Source organism: Phyllobates terribilis, unplaced genomic scaffold (assembly GCF_046119375.1).
Source record: "Phyllobates terribilis strain yellow unplaced genomic scaffold, ASM4611937v1 Scaffold_11__3_contigs__length_659146591, whole genome shotgun sequence".
NCBI lineage: Eukaryota > Metazoa > Chordata > Amphibia > Anura > Dendrobatidae > Phyllobates > Phyllobates terribilis.
In genome coordinates this window covers 417246429-417273509 of record NW_027362771.1, presented here as the reverse complement: position 1 = coordinate 417273509, position 27081 = coordinate 417246429, and the positions used below count along the sequence as shown (strand labels likewise).

The following is a 27081-nucleotide window of genomic DNA, read 5'->3' as shown; positions in this document are numbered from 1 at the left end:
CAGGTGTGTGTGGGCAGGTGTGTGTGTGTGGGCAGGTGTGTGTGTGTGTGGGCAGGTGTGTGTATATGTGTGTGTGTGTGTGTGTGTGTGGGCAGGTTAGAAAGTCTTGCCCTGTTGAACACTACACCTGACTTGAGGCCACCACCTCTTGGTTGTCCAATGTTCTTGCTTCTCTAGGGCTCTTCTCAGATATTCATTATACCAGCTCCACAGAATACCAAAGCTAGGGTGGGTGACCGCGAGCCCTGGTGGTGGTCATAACTGCGGCCACCCAGGGGCAATACTCCATAACAACAATCCCCTGAGGTGGTGTAGGATGCAAGGACCTATTCACACTACATTCAGCGCTGCATTCAGGTCTTTACACAAGGCTTACAACTGAATCCCTGAAATTCAGGATTGTGCTGTCTGAAATGAGACATCTGAAAGCCGAGCAAATGGAGCCTAAAGATTCAGACTTTAGCCTCGGTTTGCCTTTGTTCAAATCAATGGCTATGTCAAGGCCCATCTGAATGCCATTTTTCAGGGATTTAGATAGAAGCCTGGAAAGAGGAGATGAATGCATTGCAAAATTCAGTGTGAATAGGCCCTTATATCTGGAGTCTTGATATTGATGCCACATGCATTTTACTTGTTTTTAACTTAAAAAAAAAATACACACACACAAATTATACACACACACACACTATACATACACACACACACTATATATACACACACATTATACACACACACACACATACACTATACATACACACACACACAGATGGGTGTGTGCGCATGTGTGTGTGTGGGCAGGTGTGTGTGTGTGTGTGGGCAGGTGTGTGTGTGTGTGGGCAGGTGTGTGTGTGATGTCTGTCTGTTTGTGTGTGTGTGTCGGCAGATGTCATTGTGTGATGTCTGTTTGTATGTATTTTTGTGTTTCAAATGTGTTTATGCGTGTCTGTATATGTTTGTGTGTGTGCATGACTGCATGCGGCCTCCTGCTGAGTATAGTTGGCACCGTGCGGCCCCCCCTGTGTATAGATGGCTACGTGCGCCCCCCCGCTGTGTATAGACGGCGCCGTGCGGCCTCCCGCTGTGTATAGATGGCTACGTGCGGCCTCCCGCTGTGTATAGATGGCTACGTGCGGCCCCCCGCTGTGTATAGACGGCGCCGTGCGGCCCCCCGCTGTGTATAGATGGCTACGTGCGCCCCCCGCTGTGTATAGATGGCTACGTGTGCCCCCCCGCTGAGTATAGATGTCGCCGTGCGGCCTCCTGCTGTGTATAGATGGCTACGTGCGGCCTCCCGCTGAGTATAGATGGCGCTGTGCGGCCTCCTGCTGTCTCTGGGGGGAGCGCCGTGCGGCATCTATACTCAGCAGGAGGCCGCACGTAGCCATCTATACACGTATACTCAGCAGGAGGCCGCACGTAGCCATCTATACACGTATACTCAGCAGGAGGCCGCACGTAGCCATCTATACACGTATACTCAGCAGGAGGCCGCACGTAGCCATCTATACGGTGCCATCTATACACAGCGGGAGGCCGCATGGCGCCACCTATACACAGCGGGAGGCCGCACGGCGCCATCTATACACAGCGGGAGTCTCAGTGCTTTACAAGAGCAGTCAATAAATTCTGCTTGACTAATTCTGAGCACCATAAAGTCTGGTTCGCTTCTAACCTGCTGTCTTCATTTTCAGCTTGCTGAATTCTAACTCATTTACTGTCATTCGAGACGATGCCTTTGCTGGTCTCTTTCACCTTGAATACCAGTAAGTGCTCCACTTAATGTCATATTTTTGATTCTGTTCTTCTTCATCTTTTGGCATGTGCAATTGTATGAGCAAGTATTCATATGAATTTATGACCTACTTAAACCTTCGAGGACCTTAAATTTTATTCAATCAAATTTTTTTACAGTTTAAAACTATGGGACATATATGTGCCTTGGTCCTCAAAGGGTTTTTAAAGGGGCTGCAAACATAAATACGAAAAAAATAATTCAATTAGTGCTTTTTGTGTTCATTTAATTTTTATTTGAAGTCCATTTTTTTTATATACCTTGAAATTAAGCCCTACCCCATGGAATGAAGCCCTACCTACATGACATCTGAGAGCTACATGGATCCCGCTTGTGAGGTGCCTGTCCGTCACTACTATTCAGTTTTAGGGTCCACTCACTAAGCCATATATTCTCTCATGCAAGAGAATAGGGCCAATTATGCTAATGACACTTGGCTCAAACTCTGTCAGAGCTTCAACTGAGTGTGATCCGATTCTCTCGCAGCACAGATATGGAGAAGATGGAGAACTTAATTTCTCCATCTTCTCCATAGTCTCTGTGAGTGTTCATCGGACTGCACTTGGATGACATCCGAGTGCAGTCCAATGTTTTACGTGCACCCATAGACTTGTATGGGTGCACATGGTCCGAATATCGAATGAGATTATTTTCTCATGCCAATAATCGCAGATCTGCACTGTCCCATAGTATAACATAGGGCCGAGTCCTATCCGATAAAACATCACATAGCATTCGGCCGTGTTATGTGACAATGTGAGCGAGCCCTTAGAGTCAAGGAATATTTACATGCAGATGATGATATTACTCTCCAAGTGTACATTTTTTTAGGCGAGTTCATAGTAAATGCTTTGCCTTTTTGACATGTGATCAACTAAAGAACAAGAAAGATTTAGGACCTCCCCTATAGAGAAACGGGAAATAGTTTGGAGGACTTTTTTATTTATTATGAGAAAATCATAAAAGATCCCGTTTTTTCACCATGCTGTGACTTTCTGCTGAGGGAAAGGGAGAGAGCTGCCCTATTCAGAGTCTGTAATAAGACCTGCTGACAAAAGTGTTGAAGATACAGTCTAATGTGAATTAGCAATGAAAAAAAGTTAATTTCACAAATGGCTTGTATTTTTTTTAATACAAACTTTTTTGTGTTTACAGCTCCTTTAAAGGGAATCTGTCATCAGGTTTTTGCCACCTAATCTGAGAGCAGCATAATGTAGGGTTAGAGGCACTGATTCCAGTAATGTGTCACTCACTGGGCTGCTTAGTGTTGTTTTGATAAAATCATTGATTTGTCAGAAGGTAATTATCACTAGATGACTAGTAAGTTCTGTAGGACCCCACCCCCATCACTGATCAGTAGATTTGTGTACACTGAGCATGGGCAGAAAGCTGCCAATCAATGGTGTGGGCGGGGCTATACAGAGCGCAGCATTCAGAGAGCTGCTAGATCTGCAGCAGATAAAACGGTGATTTTCTCAAAATGACAACAAGCAGCTGAAAAAGTGACACATCGCTGGAATCAGGGTATCTGCCCCTATATTGTGCTGCTCTCAGATGAGGCAGCACAATTAATATTGTGCCAAATTAATTTTCCGTGAACTATCACAGGGGATCATGTGACATGTCACGTGATAAATCAGGTGTGTGGGGGGGGGGGGGCCCGCGCCTTCTAAACTGCCCGGGGCCCTTGCTACTCTTAATCCACCCCTGACTGTAGGTCACTCAGTGCGCATTGTATACTTTGGCCTGCCTGTGTAAACAGGGTAATGAAGGTAATCTGTAAGCAGGGTTTTTCGAAGTAATCTGAGAGCAGCACAACATAGAGCAAGAGAGTCTGATTCCAAAGATGTATCACTTACTCATACCACTGATTTGCAGCTTACTGTGTATTTTTAGCAAGCTGTCAATCAGTGGTGGGGGCAGGGTTACACTGATCTGGTTTTGCACATGAGACCTAATCCTGCAGTGATACTCTCCTGGTGATAAATCACTGATTGTATTGAAATTACAGCACACAGCCTAGTAAGTGACACATACTTGGAATTAGGGTCTCTGACTCTACATTATGCTGCTCTCAGATTGAACAAAAAAAAAAATACTCACAGATTACCTTTAAAGGTTTGCTGATCAGGAGGTCACATCATGTCACTGGTCGGTCAGTGTAAACATACTCTAAGGCTAAGTTCACACTATGTTTGGAAACCAAGTCTGGTATATGTTGGGAATGCAAAAGATAATGTGGTAAAAAAAACATTTCCATTTGAGTGTTGGATCCAAACATAGCACATAAATTGTGTGTTCTCCAAATTCTCTGGGTATCAGCCATGTTACTCTTGCTTTCATAAGTCAGATGCATTGTCATGCATGTCAAGTTTCCATATGAGTCAGAGCAAAAGAAGATACACGTATACCTCTCGTAAAGTTAATTCTCAGAAAAGTCATTTGGGTGCAGGTAATTTGCAGCATCAGCAGTTCCAACAGTTAAACTCCTGCTTAAAGGGAATCTGTCATCAGGTTTCTGCTATGGAATCTGACAGCTGCATGAATCATAGAATCATAGAATCATAGAATGGTAGAGTTGGAAGGGACCTCCTGGGTCATCTGGTCCAACCCCCTGCTCAAAGCAGGATTCACTAGATCATCTCAGACAGATGTCTGTCCAGCCTCTGTTTGAAGACGTCCATTGAAGGGGAACTCACCACCTCTCGTGGCAGCCTGTTCCACTCATTAATCACCCTAACTGTCAAAAAGTTTTTTCTAATATCTAATCTGTGTCTCCTCCCATTTAGTTTCATCCCATTGCTTCTAGTCTTTCCTTGTGCAAATGAGAATAAAGATGATCCTTCTACAATGTGACAGCCCTTGACATATTTGTAGACAGCTATTAAGTCTCCTCTCAGTCTTCTTTTTTGCAAGCTAAACATTCCCAAATCCTGCAACCGTTCCTCATAGGACATGGTTTGCAGACCAGTCACCATTCTGGTCGCTCTTCTCTGAACTTGCTCCAGTTTGTCTATGTCTTTTTTAAAATGTGGTGCCCAAAACTGTACACAGTATTCCAGATGAGGTCTGACCAAAGAGGAGTAAAGACCGATAATGACTTCACGTGATCTAGACTGTATGCTTCTGTTAATACATCCCAGAATTGTATTTGCCTTTTTTGCTGCTGCATCACACTGTTGACTCATGTTCAGTCTATGATCTATTAGTATACCTAAGTCTTTTTCACATGTACTGTTGCTTAGCTCTATTCCTCCCATTCTGTATATGCTTTTTTCATTTTTATTGCCCAGATGTAGTACTTTGCATTTTTCCCTGTTAAAAACCATTCTGTTGGTTGCTGCCCACTGCTCCAGTTTATTTAGGTCTTTTTGAATCCTCTCTCTCTCTTCTCTAGTATTAGCTATCCCTCCTAGCTTTGTGTCATCAGCAAATTTAATCAGTTTACCCTCAATTCCTTCATCTAAATCATTGATAAAGATGTTGAACAATACAGGTCCCAGGACGGAGCCCTGTGGTACCCCACTTGAGACATTCATCCAGCTGGATGTGAAGCCATTTACAACCACCCTTTGAGTCCGATCACTAAGCCAGTTATGAATCCACCTAACAGTTGCCTGGTCCATTGCATACTTGGTCATTTTTTCAATAAGGATGATGTGAGATACTTTGTCAAATGCTTTGCTGAAGTCAAGATATACTATATCTACAGCATTTCCCTGATCCACCCAGTCAGTGATTCTGTCATAGAAGGAAATTAAGTTAGTCTGACATGACTTGTTAGTTACAAACCCATGCTGACTCTGCTTAATCACTTCATTCTTATCCATGTACTTACATACATGTTGTTTAATAATTTGTTCGAAGATCTTTCCTGGTATAGAAGTCAGACTCACCGGCCTATAGTTCCCTGGGTCCACCTTCTTCCCCTTTTTGAAGATAGGAACAACATTTGCTCTTCTCCAGTCTTCTGGGACTTCTCCTGTTCTCCAAGAATTTTCAAAGATTATGGAGAGTGGTTCTAAAATTTCTTCTACAATCTCCTTCAGTACTCTGGGGTGTAATTCATCTGGACCTGGAGACTTGAACTCATTTATGTTAGCTAAATATTCCCTCACAATCTTTCTGTTTACTGATAACTTGGATTCCTCTATTCCTTTAAAAGGACAGTGAACATCAGTTGATGTTACATTTTCTTTCTGAGAGAAAACAGATGCAAAATAGGAATTAAAAAGTTCGGCCTTCTCAACATCCTCTCTTACCATTTCTCCATTTTCATCCTGTAAAAATCCTATAGCATCTTTGACTTTTCTTTTACTTTTGACATACCCCTAAAATCCTTTTTTATTGCTTTTGACATCTCTTGCAAGCCTTAATTCATTGTCAGCTTTAGCTAACCTGATACGTGCCCTACAGGATCTGCAGACTGCATTATAATCTTCTTTAGATATGCCTCCCTCTTTCCATTTAATAAACATTTCTTTCTTTCTTTTTAGCATGTGTTTAAGTTCTGTGTTCATCCATCCTGGTTCCCTTAAATGCTTCCCATTCTTCCTACTTTTCGGGATTGTTAACGATTGTGCTTTGAGAATCTCATTTTTAAAAATTTCCCATCCTTCCTGGACATTTTTGTCCTTAAGGACATCCAGCCATTGGATCCCTCCTATTCTCTTTCTGAGTCTCTTAAAATCTGCCTTTCTAAAATCTAACCTTGAAGTTTGAGTCTTCACATGTCTTCCTCCTCTAGTTATCCAAAATTCTATAATAGCATGATCGCTGCCTCCTAGGGTCCCAGCCACCTTTACCTCCTCAACCATTTCCTCCCTGTTTATAAGAATTAGATCCAAAGTAGCAGATCCCCTTGTTTTCTCCCCTACCTTTTGGAAGATAAAGTTGTCAGCAAGAGAGGATAAGAATTTGCTTGACCTGTTAGTTTTACTTGAGAGAGATTCCCAACAAATGTCTGGATAGTTGAAATCTCCCATGACCACTACGTCATATTTTTTGGAGAACTTGGTCATTTGATACATAAAGAGTTCATCCATATATTCAGCTTGCCCAGGTGGCCTGTAGTAAATGCCTACAATGGTGTCCTTTCCGTTGTTCTCTCCTTGTATTCTTACCCAAACAGTTTCCACAGAACTCCCAGTCTCTGAAGCTTCAATCTCTGTGCAGATATACGCTTTTCTAACATACAATGCAACACCTCCTCCTCGTTTATCAAGTCTGTTTCTTGCAAATAAGTTGTATCCTTTTAGCCTTTTATTCCAATCATGTGTATCGTCCCACCAAGTTTCAGTGATTCCAATGACATCATATTCCTTTTCCTGCATTAGTAGTTCCAATTCTCCTTGTTTGTTGCCCATGCTTTGTGCATTTGTAAAAAAAACATTTTAGTTTGTGATTGGTTTCTCTTCCTCCCATATTTTTATTTTTTAGAGCCAAAGACCCTGTCCAGTGATGTGTCACTTACTGGACTGCTTGATATGGTTTTGATAAAATCCTGTTTTTTCTGCTTAAGATTTTAGTGTTATGAATAGTGTTGAGCATTCCGATACTGAAATATCGGGTATCGGCCGATATTCGCGGTATCGGAATTCCGATACTTAATTCCGATACTTTTACAATATCGAATACCGGAATCGGAAGTTCCCATAATGCCTGCGCTCTGCAGTGTCTCTGAAGGATGACAAGCTGGGTGGCAGCGCTCAGCTGAGATCCAGCCTGTCATCAGAATGCCATCCCAGCGTGGGAGAATTCTCCTGATTGTTTAAAAGCCGGCGGGCGGTAAAAAGCTGCCGGCTTTTAAACAATCACACGGCCCCATACTGCTTCCCCGCAGCCTCCCACCCCGATCCTCTGCTCCCCTCGCCACCTCCAATTCCAATCGTAAGTTAGGACCGGGCGGGGAGCGCAGCACCAAGGAGCGGGGAGCGAAGGACCCGGGCGGGGAAGCCGGCAGTGAAAAGACTTCACCGCCGGCTTTCCCGTTCTGTGCTGCGCTTTCCCGCCAGTTATTTCAAATGAACAGCTGAGGTATCAGGTGATGCCGATCAGCTGTTCATTTGAAGTCGCCGCGGTGCCCTCAGAGGGTTCATGTGAGTTCATGCTTGACTGCATTGCATGAACTCACATGAACTTTCCCACGGCGGCACAGGTCAGCCTCACCTCCCAGACCATCAGCCCGTCATGATTGGTGTGTGTGGGTGTCTGTGCGATGTCTGTGCGATGTGTGCGGGTGTGCGCGATGTCTGTGCGATGTGTGCGGGTGTGCGCGGTGTCTGTGCGATGTCTGCGAGTGTGTGCGGGTGTGCGCTGTGTCTGTGCGATGTGTGCGGGTGTTTGCGTGCAGGCAGACATAGGCCGATGTGACACTACTACTCCCATCGGCCTATGTCTGTCCCCCGTCCACTCGTGCCAGCAGGATCAGCTCGATGGGAGCAGCCTGATCCTGCTATTTAAATTGCCCTACTGTGTCCCCAATAAATTTTAAATACATGTCATTGGTGGCCAGTGGTTACCTACAATAAATTAGTTTATACATTACCTGTCCCCGCCGATCGCCACCTAAAATAAAGTAAAAAATAAAAAACTACACCTATACTCACCTAGACACCTAATTCCCCGAAGCCATCGTTCTCCTGTAATAAAATATAAAATAATAAACCACAACCTTATCCTTACCCCTCCGTAGTAGTCCACGAGTGTCACACGAAGATCTCCAGTTCAGAGCAGCCACATAGAATGTGACCGCTCTGAACCGCTGCCGCCGCTAGAATGATGGGGCCGTAAAGCAGCCCCGTCATTGCATAAGCGGGTTCACCGGAGTTCAGGCAGCGTCAGCTCCTTTACGGCCCTGCTGTATCGTGAGAAATTCCCACGGTACAGCAGTGCCGTAAAGGAGGTCTCCGGAGCTGCGCTACCTGAATGCACTCCGGTGACCTCAGTCAGGGCTCAGGCTGCCGGGAGCGGACGTGTTCCCGGCAGCGTGAGCTTACAGCAGCCATGCACAGCTGCCACCATCTCCAGATGTGACAGCTGTGCATGGGAGATCAGCGCAGGAACATGGACAGGTAACTATTTTTTTTTTTTTAGTAAACTAAGAATTAAATAAAATGGTGTGTTTTATTTCAAATAAATAATTTTTTTCTGGGTGTAGTGTGTGTTTTTTCTTTTTAACACTTTGTAGGTTAGTAATGGGGGTGTCTTATAGACGCCCATCATTACTAACCTGGGCTTCATGGCAGCTGGCGCTGACATGAACCCCAGCCCTATTACCCCCTGCCACCGCACCAGGGCAGCGTGGAAGAGCGAGGCTAAGTGCCAGAGTTGGCGCATCCTATGGATGCGCCATTTCTGGGGCGGCTGACGGCTGGTGTTTCTAGCCTGGGAGGGGGCCAATATTCATGGCACCCTTCCTGGGCTATTAATATCAGCCCCCAGCTGTCTGCCTAGCCTTTGCTAGCTATTAAAATAGGGGGGACCCCACGTCATTTTTTTGGGGGGGTCCCCCATTTTAATAGCTAGTAAAGGCTAGGTATTCAGCTGGGGGCTGATATTAGTAGTCTGGGAAGCTCCGTGGGTATTACCCCCTTCCCAGGCTTCAAACATCTGCCCCAGCTGTCTGCTTAACCTCCGCTAGAGACTAAAATTATGGGGGATCCCACGCCAATTTTTTTTTTTAAATAAATCCTTTATTTTAACACTAAATGACATTTGAGGAGTTAATAAAGATGCAGTCCCTAAATTATTATTTATTTTTGAATAAATTTTTCCCAAAAATTTTGATGTGGGCTTTGCTATATTTTTGTATGCCAGCCAGGTACAGCATCCAGCTTCTATGAACGCGCCATTTTCCGGGGTGGCTGCGGACTGCAATTTGCAGCGGGGGGGGCCCAGAAAGCTTGGGCCTCCCTGCGCTGCAGATTCCATCCCCCAGCTGCCTAGTTGTACCTGGCTGGACACAAAAATAGGGAGAAGCCCCACTTATTTTTTTTTTTAATTATTTCATGAAATTCATGAAATAATAAAGAAAAAAAGGGCTTCCCTATATTGTTGTGTCCGGCCAGGTACAAATAGGCAGCTGGTGGTTGGGGGCAGCCCATTCCTGCCTGCTGTACCTGGCTGGACCCAAATATAGTGCGAAGCCCCACGTCAATTTTTTTTTAATTATTTCAGGAAATTCATGAAATAATTAAAAAAAAATTGATGTGGGGCTTCGCCCTATATTTGTGTCCAGCCAGGTACAGCAGGCAGGAACGGGCTGCCCCCAACCACCAGCTGCCTATTTGTACCTGGCCGGACACAACAATATAGGGAAGCCCTTTTTTTCTTAATTATTTCATGAATTTCATGAAATAATTAAAAAAAAAAATACGTGGAGCTTCGCCCTATTTTTGTGTCCAGCCAGGTACAACTAGGCAGCTGGGGGCTGGAATCTGCAGCGCAGGGAGACCCAAGCTTTCTGGGCCCCACCCGCTGCAAATTGCAGTCCGCAGCCGCCCCGGAAAATGGCGCGTTCATAGAAGCGCCATCTTCTGGCGCTGTACCCAACTCATCCAGGGCCCTGGTGCGGTGGCTCACTGGGTAATAAAGGGGTTAAGGCCAGCTTGGCATTATCAGCTGGCCCTAAGCCCGAAATTCATGGGGTCACGCCAATATTAGACATGACCACCATGAATTTCTAGTAAAGTATTTAAAAAAAACACAACAACCAGAATAAAGTCCTTTAATTGAAATAAAGACACAATTCTTTATTGTTCTAAATTAAACCATACTTACCATCACGCCCATTCCAGCTGAAGCCAACGATCTCCTGCAATAAAAGAAAAATAATAAACCAACATCATCCTTACCTTTCCATGGTTCCCACGACAGCTTCAGCTCTGCTACATCGAGATGACAGGCTGGACCGCAGCAGAACGCTGCCATCCAGCCTGTCATCCTGCAGACACTGAGAAGCGCAGGCATGCTTGCGCTCCTCAGTGTCTCTCTGTGACGGCATCCAGATGAGCCGAGGTCATGTCCAATGAACTCGGCTCACATCATGCACGTCACTGACAGCGTGGGAAAATTCTCACGCTGAAGCGCTGAGTGCAGGAGAATTTTCCCACGCTGTCAGTGACGTGCATGAGGTGAGGTCATGTCCAATGAACTCGGCTCACCTCATGCACGTCACTGACAGCGTGGGAGAATTCTCCTGCACTCAGTGCTTCAGCGTGAGAATTCTCCCACGCTGTCAGTGACGTGCATGAGGTGAGCTGAGTTCATTGGACATGACCTCACCTCATGCACGTCACTGACAGCGTGGGAAAATTCTCACGCTGAAGCGCTGAGTGCGGGAGAATTCTCCCACGCTGTCAGTGACGTGCATGAGGTGAGCCGAGTTCATTGTCGGCTCATCTGGATGCCGTCACAGAGAGACACTGAGGAGCGCAAGCATGCCTGCGCTTCTCAGTGTCCGCGGGATGACAGGCTGGATGGCAGCGTTCTGCTGCGGTCCAGCCTGTCATCTCGATGTAACAGAGCTGGAGCTGTCCTGGGAACCATCGAAAGGTAAGGATGAGGTTGCTTTATTATTTTTCTTTTATTGCAGGAGATCGTTGGCTTCAGCTGGAATGGGCGTGATGGTAAGTATGGTTTAATTTAGAACAATAAAGAATTGTGTGTTTATTTCAATTAAAGGACTTTATTCTGGGTGTTTGTGTTTTTTTTTTTAACTTTGACTATGGGGTTAGTAATGGGGGTGTCTTATAGACGCCTCTCCATTACTAACCTGGGCTTGATGTCAGCTGGCATTATAAGCTGACATCAACCCCAGCCCTATTACCCCACTGCCACCGCTACAGGGCAGTGGGAAGAGCGAGGCTAAGTGCCAGAATTGGCGCATCCTATGGATGCGCCATTTCTGGGGCGGCTGACGGCTGGTGTTTCTAGCCTGGGAGGGGGCCAATATTCATGGCTCCCTTCCTGGGCTATTAATATCAGCCCCCAGCTGTCTGCCTAGCCTTTGCTAGCTATTAAATTAGGGGGGACCCCACGTCATTTTTTTGGGGGGGTCCCCCATTTTAATAGCTAGTAAAGGCTATGTATTCAGCTGGGGGCTGATATTAGTAGCCTGGGAAGCTCCGTGGGTATTACCCCCTTCCCAGGCTTCAAACATCTGCCCCAGCCGTCTGCTTAACCTCCGCTAGAGACTAAAATTAAGGGGAACCCCACGCCAATTTTTTTTTTAATAAATCCTTTATTTTAACATTAAATGACAAGTACATTAATCAACACTGTCACTGTACTTCATATATATGTGACTGACATGTTTCTATCTATCTAATCTATGTATGATTCTCTATTCCTTCTATTCTGAATTGTCGGGTACAGATGCTGAATTGCCGGCCGGCTTTCTTAAAGAGACGGTGCATGAAAACACTATTATTTTTTTAAATAAATCCTTTACACTAAATAACAAGTACAGTAATCAACACTGTCACTGTACTTCATATATATGTGACTGACATGTTTCTATCTATCTAATCTATGTGTGAAGCTCTATTCTTTCTGTTGTAAATTGTCGGGTACCGGTGAATGCCGCTGATGAATTGCCGGCTTTTCGCATAATACATTCTACATTATTCTTAGTTGTTTTACTTCATGTAGAATTAACCTACAAGGAAAGAAAGGGTTTATTTTCATTCCGATATTTGTGTCCCATTGACTTGCATTGGTTTCCGGTATCGGAATCTGCGATATCCGATACTTTTTGAGTATCGGTCCGATCCAATCCGATACGATATTTCCTGATATCGGAAGGTATCGCTCAACACTAGTTATGAATGCTAAGCTGTGTATAACTCCGCCCACACCACTGATTGGCAGCTTCCTGTGTACATGGTCAGCAAGCTGCCAATCAGTGATGGGGGACTGGCTGGCATGCCACACCTAGTGCAGCAGTGACAATCACTTGCTGTTAAACATTGTATTGAAACTACAGCAAGCTCTTGAGCAAGTGACACATCTCTGGAATCAGGCTCTCTGCCTCTACATTATACCATTGTCAGACTACATCGCAATAACCTGCTGACAGATTCCCTTAAACAGATGAATGTGGACTCCTTTATGCAAACTCCTAAACAGTGCATTTGCAAGTCTAAGTATTTACTTATAGAAGATCAATTGGTAACTTCACAAAACTGTTTTATTTAGAAAATTATCACCGTTATGGAATAGAAATTTGCAGAACATGTTTTCCATTCTGTATTCAGCATTAAAATACAAATAACTAAACTCATGAAGAGATTTATTTTTGGATCAGAAAGAACTCAGCAATAAAAATGCAAGGTAAATTAAAATTTTTCTTAATGAAAAAAGAATGGAATTGGCCCAATTGAATAAACAAGCACATACACAGTGAAATACAGCAGCTTTTGAAATGACTTTTGTATGTATTAAGCCATGGGCAGGTTCCTGTGGGCATGTGGGATAGTTTTCTTCACAAGGCTTATGCACATTAACGTTTATTTAAAGGGGTTTTAACACGAACAAACTTCATTTTAATCAATACATTTTGGAATAATAATAACTTCTACAATTGGATGTGTTTAAATAAAATGTTCCTGTGCTGAGATAATCTTATAAATGTGCCCCTGCTATGTACTGTGTAATGTCTGTGTCTGACCGTGCAGGAACATGGTCTGATCATACCACAGCTCCTGGGCAGGGGAGGACGCAAAAGAGTATACAGACATTACAGCACGGGATCACAGCTGCTGCTTTCTGTTAGGTAAAACATTTTCTTGTCTGTTTTGAAGCAATGTTTCACCTCAATGAAAGAATCAGCTGTGATCCCATGCTATCCTTCCTGCAAAGTTGCTACGTCCAGGAAACCTTAATTCTGGCATTTTGATATTTTTTCTTGTTACGCCATTTATCAATCAGATTAATTTATTTTATATTTTGATATTTCTGACTTTTTTACGAACGCATATCAAATGTGTATTTTTTTTAATTTTTTTTTTATTGTTTTATTTTTAATGGGTCAAAAGTGGAGTGATTTAAACTCTTGTGTGTGTGTGTGTGTGTTTTTTTTTTCATATTCTTTAAAACTTTTTACTGTATGTAAATAGTCCCTCTGGGGGACTTGAAGCTGCTATCATTCAATTACTTGTGCATCATCTCCTATGAACGCTGGCCATGGGCTGGCGTTCACAGCAAGATCGTAATAACAAGCATTCGGGGTCATGGGAGCATGGAGTGCCACAGGCCCCTGTTGGCACGTGTTAAATGCTGCTGTTTTTAGCAGTTTAACAGCTGTTAGAGGCACATGATGGCTGATTAAATCAACCAACATGTGCTGGGAAAGATGTGCAATCCCATATCAAAGGCGGGGACACTACTTTTGATGTACAAGTATGTCAAAGGTTATGAAGGTGTTAAAACCATATTCTATAAATGTTTATACAACTTGAGGCAAATTGGAGACAACCTTATAGGAAAAAAATCTTGCTCCTCTTTATCAGACAAGCTGTGAGAATTGGTTGGTCTATGCTATAGTTCAGATACTCTGGTCATTATGAGTGGTTGAAGAGAACGAAAATCACAGCCCCGCTATAAACCACATGATCTAAGTCTGGAAAAGCTTCTTCATCCATCCAATGCAAGCAAAAAGTGTATGGCCTATATACGGTACATAACTTTTTGCTTGCACCTTATTGATGACATTTTGATATTATATAGGTGTTCCTTCTCAGGTACCATTTGGAATATACCCATGTACAGTATACTTGATCTTATTTAGGGCCATACACATATAGTTTTTTGGACTCTTGCTGAATATTTTTGTGGGTTCCATATCACAGTTTCTATTATGTATATGTCTGTTTTGGGGTTATCTTGGTTTTAATTGTTTTTATATTAGTGCATGTATTTTGGTCTCAATAGAATTGGTATATTTTTATACAGGTGTGCTTACCGTTGTGTAATGCTCTTTTTTTGGTAGTACAGTAGTTTTTGCTTACTGATTTAGCACCCGTTTCATTATTAGCTGTACGTCTTTTTTATGTTTCATAGTTACAGGCCAAGCCATGCTCCCTTGGGAATTTAAATATGTAAATAGCCTCTTCAGAGAAACACTGATGAGTCACAAAACTCAAAAAACAGGTTCTTGCAAATGTAGCTTCTAGTTCGGCTTCCTATCCTGAATCATGAGAAAAGGCTCTTTAAATGGTCAATATTGACTTTTAAGATTGCTACCTCCAATAGGTGGCACTACAGTTCCCGACCCATTCCTCTTTGATGAGGCTGTTTGCATGCCTCGCTACACCAACTTGGCGCTCTCCATAAGGAAAAAATGTACCCCTTAGACACCATGTTCGTCTGCAACACATTGGATTTTAACTCTACTAAAAAAAACAAAAGCTTTTCAATACTAGAGGATGACACATAAAAAGCTTATGTTTTTTCATACAAAGACAATAAATAACATTTGTCTGTGGCTCATGTTTGGTGGCACACTTCAAATATGCATGTAAGTCTAGAACATGATCTATGAACAAAGAAGTATGTTCCTATGCGGCGTGAATGCTGTGGATTACTGCTGCAGATTTGTGTGGTGCTGCAGAGGTGATATCCACAGTCTGTCAATTTATTCTGCGGATATTAAAGCTGCTACATTTCCAAAACAAATCTAAGTACGGATTTTCTGCTGTGGGAGGTCCTCTGTGGAAAAGTTGCATGGGACTGGACCGTAGAAGTGCACAACTGGCAAATTGCCCATATGCCACTTAACCCTTACATTGCTGAAGTTTTATGTAGGTTTTCTGCTGTTACCTCTTTTAAATACAAAGTCATAAATCCATCTATAATTCCATCTTGTTCAAGTCCAATGATAAGACCAACCACACTGGTGAAGGCGAATACTGCATATACTACGAGGAAAAACATGAAATGTTAAGACAAAATAAATCTAATGACAATTTTTTTTTCATAAGTATACCCCTAGACCCACAACTGTTCTGGGTACATTTGGTAATAATGATTTTTTTCTAGTTTTATGTAACTGAAGAATTGCTGCACAATAAAACGTTATGCAACTTTTTATTATATTTCTATTTCAATTCCACACAATTTTTAAGATCTTTCCTTTCTGTCAGTGAATGGTAATGTAATATCACAAAGGAGCAGAACTTTCCCTTGGTAGGATATACTGCAAACATACCTCTCAACAATCCAATGACAATCCTGTGACAATGGGGTCACAGGTGGGACAGGTCTGTGCAAATAGCCATGAAAGTGGGCTTTCTTAATATGTTTGTAGGTGTTCTGTAACATGGTGCGGTGCGGTAGCCATGGGCGAGGTACTCGTCTCTTATGCCCCGACAGACAACATGAAGATGGGGGTCTTGGCTGGGTGTGTGGGCTTCGTCTATGTGGGCACCACACCCTTGCTGGCCATATGATGCCGGTGACTTCGGCTGGCCAGGACTGGATGTTAAACTGTTCAATGAGGGAGATCACCACTCAAAAATAAACAGTCTTTTACTGAACATCAACTTGGTGGGGATTATGTCAAATAGATAGCGGGTGCATAACTTGACAAATGTTTCTTTCACAATAAGTAGCATCTTCACACACAATCGCTCTATCTCTTCGAGTTTACTTGTTCCAGCCTCACTTTTTTCTGTCTTCACCACTACCCAGCACACTTTTACAGTCCAGTTAGTGGCACTCCTATTCTCAACCCTTGGTTCCGCGTCCTCTTCCTTATTAAGGGAAACTAGTTTGCCAATATAGCTGGTACTTAGCTTCTCAACTTGCTGACGCCTTGGAACTCCCACCCGTGGTATTCTCTTTATCTCATGCTCTCTGTTCCGTCCTTGCCCATTAGCTCTCTGAGTTATAAACTGAGAGCCGTACTGCAAGGCGTCCTGTCCCAGGATCTGTCTCCGTTGGATCACTTCTATCCTTCTGTCACTCTTCCTCTTTCTGCTAAGGATCACGCTATCCACTGTTGCGGTCTTCAGTGACGTCAGGGTCACCCACATCACGGGGCCCTGCTGACTAGCCAGTCCATAGGTCTGCTTCTCTTGGGCACTGGGCCCTAACTGATTTTCTGACAGGAAACTGTCTCTGTCCCTTCCCTTTTTTTATCTGCTCCCACTCTGGGCTAGTCCCAAACTTTAACCCTAACTCTCCCTACTGTTGGTCAAACTACAACCTATCAGTAATAACATATGTCACATTACACATCAAGATACATTATGTTCATATACGTTTTCAAGAGAGCATGTGGGCAGTATGTCCATCTCCATACAGTTCCCAGAAAAGAAAAGTGAGGGTTTACAGTGTTCTGTGACTGGGGATGGGAATGTTGCGAAGTCAAAATTTTACATATTTACACATACTAAATGCAATGAAGAATGCCAAACTATAATGAAAGTACCATTTAGCCTCTCATACTGTACATTGAGAAGAAAATGTTGCTGACAAAAGCCCATTGTCACAATGGAAATGGAGAGTCCGAAAAAGAAAATAATCTATACACAGCAGATTGGGCAATATACCACAAAGTCAATCACTGGAATCGGCTATTTTTTCAGGTGACATATTGGTCATAAAAATAACAATAAATCATGAAGTGAAGTTACACCGATCAGAGCTGGTTGCTGGTGCTGGTCACTTCCAGTACTGTAAATATTCAGCAGATGTCAAGAGGGATTTAGACACTAATTGAAACACTAGGTAACGCTGCCTAGTATTTCATATTTAACAGATATCAACCTTCTTAAAAGATTGGAAAAGAGAGGAGGATTTTGCTCCTGTATTTGATATTCTCGGAAATGTGCACTTCTGATTGCTGATCTGTTTTAGACCAGGAGTTGGCTACCTCTTTGGTTGGGTTTGTCTAAAAAAAATAAATAAAAGAAGGATCAAGTAGAAGTACTCAGTGTGCCATGCAGTCTGAAAGTAATAAAACAGAAACTGTTGTGATATTTTGACTATCTACCTCTGCTGTAGTTATTTTGGTCGTGTGATATAACTCATATGGTCGCTCTTTCCTACACATTTTACACCCTTTTTATATAAATGAATGATTTACAGGATATTTTTTACCATGGCAGACCAATATCATCATAGCTACATAGTAAGGAAGAAAGATAGTGCTCAGTGACAGTCACAATACCAGGCACAGTGGTACTTCATGCACTGGTTCTGCAAACCTCACTTGGGCATTATGCATGTCACCTGACTGGTATTATAAGTTTCTATATATCAAGCAGAATTTAAGACATGAAAACATAACTTTTAATTTAAATGATTAAAATGAATGAGCAATGGCTAATGTTAACTAAAACAGTAGACAAAATATATGTATTATAGCATGGGTAGTCGAGCGCACCCAACACCAAAGAAATACAATGGACAGAATGCCTGTCCTAACACATGAGCATTCAGTTGCACCCAAATACCAAGCAATTCAAAGTCAAAACAGCCTCAGAATTTAGGTTCTTAGTAGGTGCGTTCTCTATGTAGCTTTCCCTAATCACAGCATGAAACAAAATTATAACTAAATAATCAAGTTGACACTAAACTACTCAAATATTTACTGGCTGCCCGTCTCATAGGGTCATGTATGTTGGTCATACTGTCCAGAAGAAAAAACAGCAACAATCTCACCCTTTTGTTTTGTAGAAAAGTCAGTCATCCGGGTAGCCCAGTGGTCTTCTTTGTTGTTCAAATCAGTATCAGAGTGGCACAACTAACATGCCCTACTTTTACCGTCTTGAGCTATTCAACACAGCGATCCCAATAACAATAGAGACACATAACTAATATAATTCCCTATAGGTCTCTCAAAGCATTTGCCTCGCTTTTTTAGCACCCAAGCACCTAATATATCATCATAAAGAAACCATTTAAAAGCTCTAAATATATACATACCATAGAATAATGGATCTTTGGGTGGCTTCTGAATCACAAGCAGACGAGAAAATAATGTTATCACCACCAAGACCAAGCCACTAGCAAGTGCAACAGGCCAAGAGCTGAAAAACAGAAAGTCATTTTTCTATTGTAGATTGATTAAACATTTAAGCTCAAATTCCACATCTTTGAATCAACACAAATAATAGTGCATGCCCTCATCATTTCCCACTTAAACTACAACCACATGCTACTCTATGTTCTCCCATCTGGCACTCTGGTGCCCCTCCAATCCTCTCTCAACTAGGCTGTGCAGTTAATTTACTGGTCCCCTCATTATTCTTCCACTTTTCTCTTTTGCCGATCCCTTCACTGGCTACCATTGGTCAGAGAATTCAGTTCAAAATACTGACAATGACACTCAAGGCTGTGCAGGATCGGGTGTCACAACCAGAAGAACAAAAGAATGCAGGGAAGACTTGAGTCATATGGAAGTTGGCAACCATGACGTGTTCTAAAATGGCGCAGAACGCAAACTCTAAGATGGTGGTTAGTGATGCAGCACAACAAGAAGGACCGGCCCATCGTGCCCTTTCAACATGAAAGGGCATGAATAACTGTGCAGCCCTCCAGAGGTTAAGCCTACAGAAGGGAAAGTCTTAACAGGAAATGCCAGCCTACAGTGAGAGATGCCCACCTACATAGAGCAAAATGTAAAGAGAAGACCCGCCCATCAAGGTATGTCGAAGAAAAATGGGCGGAGGTGCCGAAGAAGTCCCCACCCAGTAAAAGGCGAAGTAGTGATGTAGGACGCTCAGCGACTAGAAGGCCAGCGCAATTAGTCTGCTGTAAGTGGAAGAGTGATCAGTACTGCATGGAGATGGTGAGCGAAGTTCGGAGAAGTGATGGCCGGGGCAGGTCCAAAGCAATCCCGGAGATGAAAAGCATAAAGGGTGCCGGAGAGGAGGATAGCTCAGCGAGGTAGGTGAGAGTAAGCCTCAGAATCAGCACTCCATTGAGTAGTGTAAGAGGACACGGTCAGCTGCAGTAGTTAATGGAGCTGGTGAAGCAGTAATTGGAGGAAGATATGATGGAGGGGGTGATCGCCCGCCTAATGGTCGAAATGCTGGTGTCACATGGAGGGGGCAGACAAGCCCGAAGTCTACAGCCTGGTGAAAAGGTAAGGCCAGGTGGTTTAACACAGAAGGTCGCTGGGTCCCCTGGTGAAGAGCCAGATGCAGGACTAAGGCTCGAGGTCGGACCACTCACCCCGGCTTGGTTCGTTGCCCGCGGAAGAGCCAAGCGGCTGTTAGCCTTACAGGCTCAAGAGCCCAAGAGTGTCCCACCATTCCTTAAATTAGCCCCTATCCCTGTTACGGTGATGAATAACACCATAGCTCGATGGATCGCGAATGTGATCGAAGTCAAGAAGAGAGGAGTGGTTGAAGGCCCAGTTGGACAGTCTTGAAGTAGAGGACCTGGTTAAGCAGATGACACGGAGTATGGTGCTGTCATTTGACCGGGAGCGAGGATACGATGTTGCGGCACAGAATACCAGAGCATGGGGGATACTTGGGAGAAGTCTTGGAGGCGATTGGGTTAGGATTGTGGGAATGTGGAGGCGAGAATGAGGTCTTGGGAAGATCAGAGGTTGCGTGTTGGAAGATATCTGGAGATTAGTTCAGAGAGACAGTATATGGGGGAGACAGATTATAGAAGGCTTTGTAGGTCAGTGTTAGCAGTTTGAACTGGATTCGTTGGGGAATTGGGAGCCAATGAAGGGATTTTCAGAGGGGAGAAGCAGAGGAGAAGCGGGGAGAGAGGTGGATTAGTCAGGCAGCAGAGTTAAGGATAGAATGGAGAGGTGCAAGAGTGTCCATAGAGGAGGATATTGCATTAGTTGAGGCAGGAGATGATGAGGGCATGCACTAACATTTTAGTATATTCATGGTTGAGGAAAGGGCGGATTCTCGAAATATTTTTCAGTTTGAGGCACCAGGAGGTGGCAAGAGCTTGGATATGCAGTTTAAGGACAGGGCAGAGTCAAGGGTTACGCAGAGGCAGCGGACTTCCGGTACTGGTGTGTGGTGTGAAAAATAATAGGGCGCCATTGGATACCTGATAATCTCTGAAAGCTGCAAAATAATGCTCAAAATAATACTTCCAGGCAAGGCCAGGACAAGGGAAAGGCAGGGTATGCACCTGCCTTGGGCGACACCTCCTGGCGCACTTTGTAAAAAAAACCCTGTCACTGCTGAATGCCTACAGTCACCCGGCACCTTCCTCCGGCCACACGCATTCAGCCCCGGCCATCATTGCCTCCCTGCACTCAATTGTATTCGCGTCAGTAAGATGCGAACACAATTGATGTCGACACTGTCCGGGAAAGGAGCAGAGGTGCTGTAATCAGTCGCCTGCTCTGCCAGGAACTCCAGCAGAATGCAGGCCACTTCCGGGTACAGTGTATGCAGGGGACGTCAGATGGCGCAATGTAGTGCCGTTATCATGCCATCCAGCGGCCACTGCTGTACCAGACAGAAGAGGAGACGGCAGCCACACAGTACAGGGAGCTTGGATTAGGTGAGTATAAACTTTTTTTATTTTTATTATTTTACTTTGCCAATAAATGTGGGAGATCACAATGGAGGCTGGCTGTGGGGGCCATTATGAGGGGCTGGCTGTGGGGATATTGTGGGGCTGGCTATGCGGGGCATTATGAGGGGCTGGCTGTGGGGACATTGAGGGGCTGGATGTGAATACATCCCCAGAGCAACCGTCACTACATGAATATACTAAAAGAACCACTACCCGTACATGAATACGGCACCAGAATCACTATCCATACAGGAATATAGCACCAGAACCACAATTAGTTTTTTTGCAAACTGTATTTGTCGCAAGATGGACATAAAAACCATCAGACTTATCCCTTTATCTATAATGGGGTCTGTTTAATTTCTATTGGGCATCTGCCAAATGATGGACACCTTAAGTGAAACCAAACGGCCCCCTATTATAGTTAAGCTATATTAGTTTCCATGACCATCCTTGTGTTTCACATTTAAAATATAGGATGTCAGTGATGTATATCGCTATTTGTCCATTTTATTGTGTAAATGATCTGAAAGCAATGAATGATTCTATATCTAAAATACACCATTTTTGTTTAACTTTTGCTAGTATGTTTTGGGCGAAAAAGGTAACAATTCTAGTGGTCATCAGACCGGGAGGAGGGGGCGTTAGGGGACCTGTTACTTCTTACCCATTCCTTTACTTGGTGGCTGAGGTTTCATCGGGAGTGGGGGGGGGGGGGGGGCACCATTGGCTTCATCTGCCCAGGGCACCAAAATACCTTGTCTCTGCCTTGCTTCCAGGTGTAGAGCAGAAAATGTATACAGAAAAGATTGTTTCAGACATGAACTTCTGTGGTTTAGCTGGGCGGTCAATAGTCTTTTTAATGCCTCTGTAATTATACATTTATATACAATGCGGCTGTAAGAGCTTTGCCACGTTTTATGCCCATATAAAGAACCATTTAATTTTACAAGATGATTTATTTCTTGAACGGAATTTTATAGCTACCAACTTGTTTTAACACATCCTGTAAGATGGAGAAAGAACAAATCTCAGCATGTGCTTGTATTAAAGTAACTTTTGTTACATTCAGGTTTACTTAATATAGAAAACACATCTCTTGCACCATTTTACCAGTATAGGGGGCACATTACTGTGACAGAGTTATAAAATCTGGTGTGTGCTATTTCAGGCTACGTTCCCATGATGAGTACGGTATTTGGTGAGTTTTTGATGTTACTGATTTTTTTTCCAGCATTTCTGCACCTATTTGATTAGTTTACATGCATTTTTATCAAGTTTTTGACCCTGCGGTTTTTGTCTCTTTTTGGTATGTCTTCTTTTTTATAAAGCTGTTTTGCTTTTGATACGTCCTGCTATTTGCCTTTGACAAAAAATTATTGATACATGTGAGGATTAGAAACGTTTTTGGTTCATTTCCACAAAGACGTTTTTTACCTGCAGATTTTACGCATGTAATGCAATTCTACACCACATTCCAAATTATAATGCAAATGCTATATTACTCAGATTTTCCGAAATGGTCAATGCAAAGAGTCATTATAATGTTCAAATCATCAACCGTTAAGAGTTTAAATCAAATTTTATTTGACAAACCCAATGATAACTATTTTCTTCAAAACTTAAAAAACTCAAAATGCATGGTTGCAAATTACCGTATTTTTCGCTTTATAAGACGCACTTTCCCTCCCCCCCAGATTTGAGGTCAAAATAGAAATGCGTCTTAGAAAGCGAAATCACCTTACCGGCTGCAGTGGATCGGGGCCCTGGAGATGCTGCATAGGCAGGAGATGCTGCGGGGTCCCGGAGATGCTGCGGAGGCAGGAGATGCTGCGGGGTCCCGGAGATGCTGCGGAGGCAGGAGATGCTGCGGGGTCCCGGAGATGCTGCGGAGGCAGGATGGAGTGTTCGGAGGCGGCTGCGGGCCCAATGCGGGACCCTGCAGCATCTCCTGCCTCCGCAGCATCTCCTGCTTCAGCCAGCGGCAACCCTGTGACCCCACTCTACCAATGCCACCCCCCCACCCCCATGTAAGCTGATTATAATATGCACCGATTTATTAAAAAATATTTTTTCCTACTTTCCTCCCCAAAATTTGGGGTGCATCTTATAATCCACAAAATACGGTGTGGACAACAGAGCATTTTTCTGGGAGACCTGCGCTCGGCGACTGGGTAGGCGGAAGCTGAGAGAGAGGGAGCCGAGCGCCGCACTGAAGCCAGGTATATACATCTATGCCTATATATTAGACATAGATGTATATACCTGGGTTCAGTGTGGCGATTTCTGGTTTCGGATGTTTCCTGCGCTGTCATCTGCGTGACAGCGCAGGAAACACAGGCTCTGATTGGCGGTAACAGCGTTACCGTGGTCAGAGCTCTGTGGGATCATGCCGACAGATGTCAGCGTGATCCCACAGCTGTGACAGTGACCCACGGTAAAGAGCTTACTGCGGGTCATAGGCGCCGGCTGATGGGACTACTACCTCCATCAGCCGGTGCCTGCTGTCATTGGAATTAGCGAGCACAGGCGCCGCTGGATGGGAGCAGTAGTCTCTTGTCAGCGGTGCCTGTGCTGAAAGTAAAAAAAAAAAAAGAAAATGTTAAAATTACTAAAAAAATATTCAAATAAAAAAACACATTCTACTCACCTACACCTTGTCCCCGATGCCCTCATCCCCTGCAAAAAAATAAAAAAACACCATATACTCTCCTTACACCTAATCCCAGAAGTCATTTTCACCTGTAATAAAGGTAAAATAATAAACCAACCTCATCCTCACCTGTCCACCGTAGTCCATATAGCGAGTGTCCCACCTTGATCTCATGAATAGAATGGCCACATAAGAAAATGTGACCGCTCTATTCTGCAGCCGTGATAAACTGACAGGAGCGTGATCGCTCCAGTCAGTTTACAGGCTGAGCTGCGGGGAGTGAGGTCAGACGAGTTCATTCACAGCTGTCTGTTTAGCCTTTACTGGTTAGATTTTACAGGGAGACCCTACCATCTATTATATTATAATCTATGTATCTATTATCTATCTAGCAGTCTGTCTTTACATGTATAATCTTACTGTCTTTTTGAGCCACTCCTTTGTTGCCTTGGCTGTATGTTTTGGGTTATTGTCTTGCTGGAAGACCCAGCCACGACCCATCTTCAATGCTCTTACTGAGGGAAGGAGGTTGTTAGCCAAAATCTCACGATACATGACCCCATCCATCTTCCCTTTAGTACGGTGCAGTCGTCATGTCCCCTTTGCAAAAAAGCACCCCCAAAGTATACTGTTTCCCCCTCCATGCTTCATGGTTGGGACAATGTTCTTAGGGTTGTACTCATCCTTCTTCCTCCAAACACGGCGAGTTGAGTTAATGCCAAAGAGCTCAATTTTTGTCTCATCTGACCACAGCACCTTCTCCCAATAACTCACAGAATCAGCCAGGTTATCATTGGCAAACATCAGACAGGCCTGCACATGTGCCTTCTTGAGCAGGGGAACCTTGCGGGCACTGTAGGATTTTAAACCTTTAAGGCGTAATGTGTTACCAATGGTTTACTTGGTGACTGTGGTCCCAGCTGCCTTGAGATCATTAACAAGTTCCCCCCGTGTAGTTTTAGGCTGATCTCTCACCTTTCTCATGATCAAGGATACCCCACGAGGTGAGATTTTGCATGATGCCCCAGATCGATGTCGATTGACAGTCATTTTGTATTTCTTCCATTTTCTTACTATTGCACCAACAGTTGTCTCCTTCTCACCCAGCGTCTTACTTATGGTTTCATAGCCCATTCCAGCTTTGTGCAGGTCTGTGATCTTGTCCCTGACATCCTTAGAAAGCTCTTTGGTCTTGCCCATATTGTAGAGGTTACAGTCTGACTGATTAATTGAGCCTGTGGACAGGAGTCTTTTATACAGGTGACTATGTAAGGCAGGTGTCTTTAATGCTGGTAATGAGTTGATTAGGAGCATCTAACTGGTCTGTAGGAGTCAGAACTCATAATGGTTTGTAGGGGATCAAATACTTATTTCTCACTGCAAAATGCAAAAAATGTATCTAATTTATAAACTGATTTTCTTGATTTTTTTTTAAGATATTCTATCTCTCAATGTTAAAATTAACCTACCCTTAAAATTATAGACTGTTCATGTCTTTGTTAGTGGGCAAACTTACAAAAACAGCAAGGGATCAAATACTTATTTCCCCCACTGTATATGGATAGATAGATAATAGATAGATAAATAAATAGATAATATATATATATATGGATAGATAGATGATAGATAATATGTAAATATATTGATAGATAGATAGATAGATAATAGATATATAGATATATGGATAAATAGATATATTGATAGATAGATAATAGATATATGGATAAAGAGATAATAGACAGATAATAGACAGATAGATATATGGATAGATCGATAATAGATAGATATATGGATAGACTAATAGATAATAGATAGACATATAAATAGATATACAGATAGATAGCTGGATAATAGATAGATATATGTATAGATAGATAGACTGATAGATAATTGGATAGGTAGATATATATATGGTTAGATAATAGATAGATATATGGATAGATAGAAAGATATATGGATAGCTACATAGATAGATAATAGATAAATATATGGATAGATAGATATATGGATAAATAGATAATAGATAAATAATAGATAGATAGACTGATAGATAGATAATAGACAGATATAGTTGTGCTCAAAAGTTTACATATCCCGGCAGAATTTTTCCTTTCTTGGCCTTGTTTCAGAGAATATGAATGATAACAAAAAAACTTTTTCTCCACTCATGGTTATTGGTTGGGTGAAGCCATTTATTAGCAAACTACTGTGTTTTCTCTTTTTAAATCTTAATGACAACCAAAAACATCCAAATGACCCTGATCAAAAGTTCACATACCCCAGTTCTTAATACCGTGTATTGCCCCCTCTAACATCAATGACAGCTTGAAGTGTTTTGTGGTAGTTGTGGATGAGGTTCTTTATTTTCTCAGATGGTAAAGCTGCCCATTCTTCTTGGTAAAAAGCCTCCAGTTCCTGTAAATTCCTGGGCTGTCTAGCATGAACTGCATGCTTGAGATCGCCCCAGAGTGGCTCAATGATATTGAGGTCAGGAGACTGAGATGGCCACTCCAGAACCTTCACTTTGTTCTGCTGTAGCCAATGACAGGTCGACTTGGCCTTGTGTTTTGGATCGTTGTCATGTCGGAACATCCAAGTATGTCCCATGCGCAGCTTCCGGGCTGATGAGTGCAAATGTGCCTCCAATATTTGCTGATAATGTGCTGCATTCATCTTTCCTTGAACTTTTACCAAGTTTCCTGTGCCTTTGTAACTCAGACGTCCCCAAAACGTCATTAAGATTTAAAGAGAAAACACAGTAGTTTGGCAATAAATGGCTTCACCTAACTAATAACCATGAGTGGAGAAAAAGTTTTTTTGGTATCATTCATATTCTCTGAAACAAGGCCAAGAAAGCAAAAATTCTGCCGGGGTATGTCAACTTTTGAGAACAACTGTATATAGTGTAAGGCAGCGCTAGTCATCATACTGGGGGATACTCGCTGCACCGGGTCAATTAAAGCACACCAGCCACGTTTTTCCAGTTTTCACACTCCAACAGTTTATTATACAACATAACTGCTATTCACACAGTCCATCTTAGTGGCTCACCGGCATATTACACACAGAACATTCGGGAGCCTTTCAAATGGCAGACAGGCCCTCTTGGCTCCAGTTACATCCCTCA

The 27081-nt window shown here is 43.1% G+C and overlaps 1 protein-coding gene across 4 annotated transcripts in view; it reads right to left on the bottom strand.

The window, feature by feature from the left end:
• Positions 1–27081, bottom strand: part of TM6SF1 (transmembrane 6 superfamily member 1) — a 138397-nt gene that overhangs the window by 33991 nt on the left and 77325 nt on the right. For all 4 annotated transcript variants that reach the window (XR_012251294.1, XM_073653117.1, XM_073653116.1 and 1 more), the window contains exons 2-3: positions 18725–18828; positions 15614–15711 (exon numbers count right to left, since the gene is read on the bottom strand). Coding sequence is in view for 3 of the 4 variants with exons in the window: in XM_073653117.1 (XP_073509218.1) it covers positions 15614–15711; positions 18725–18828 (202 nt within the window). In the remaining variant the exon portion in view is untranslated. The remainder of the gene's footprint in view (positions 1–15613; positions 15712–18724; positions 18829–27081) is intronic.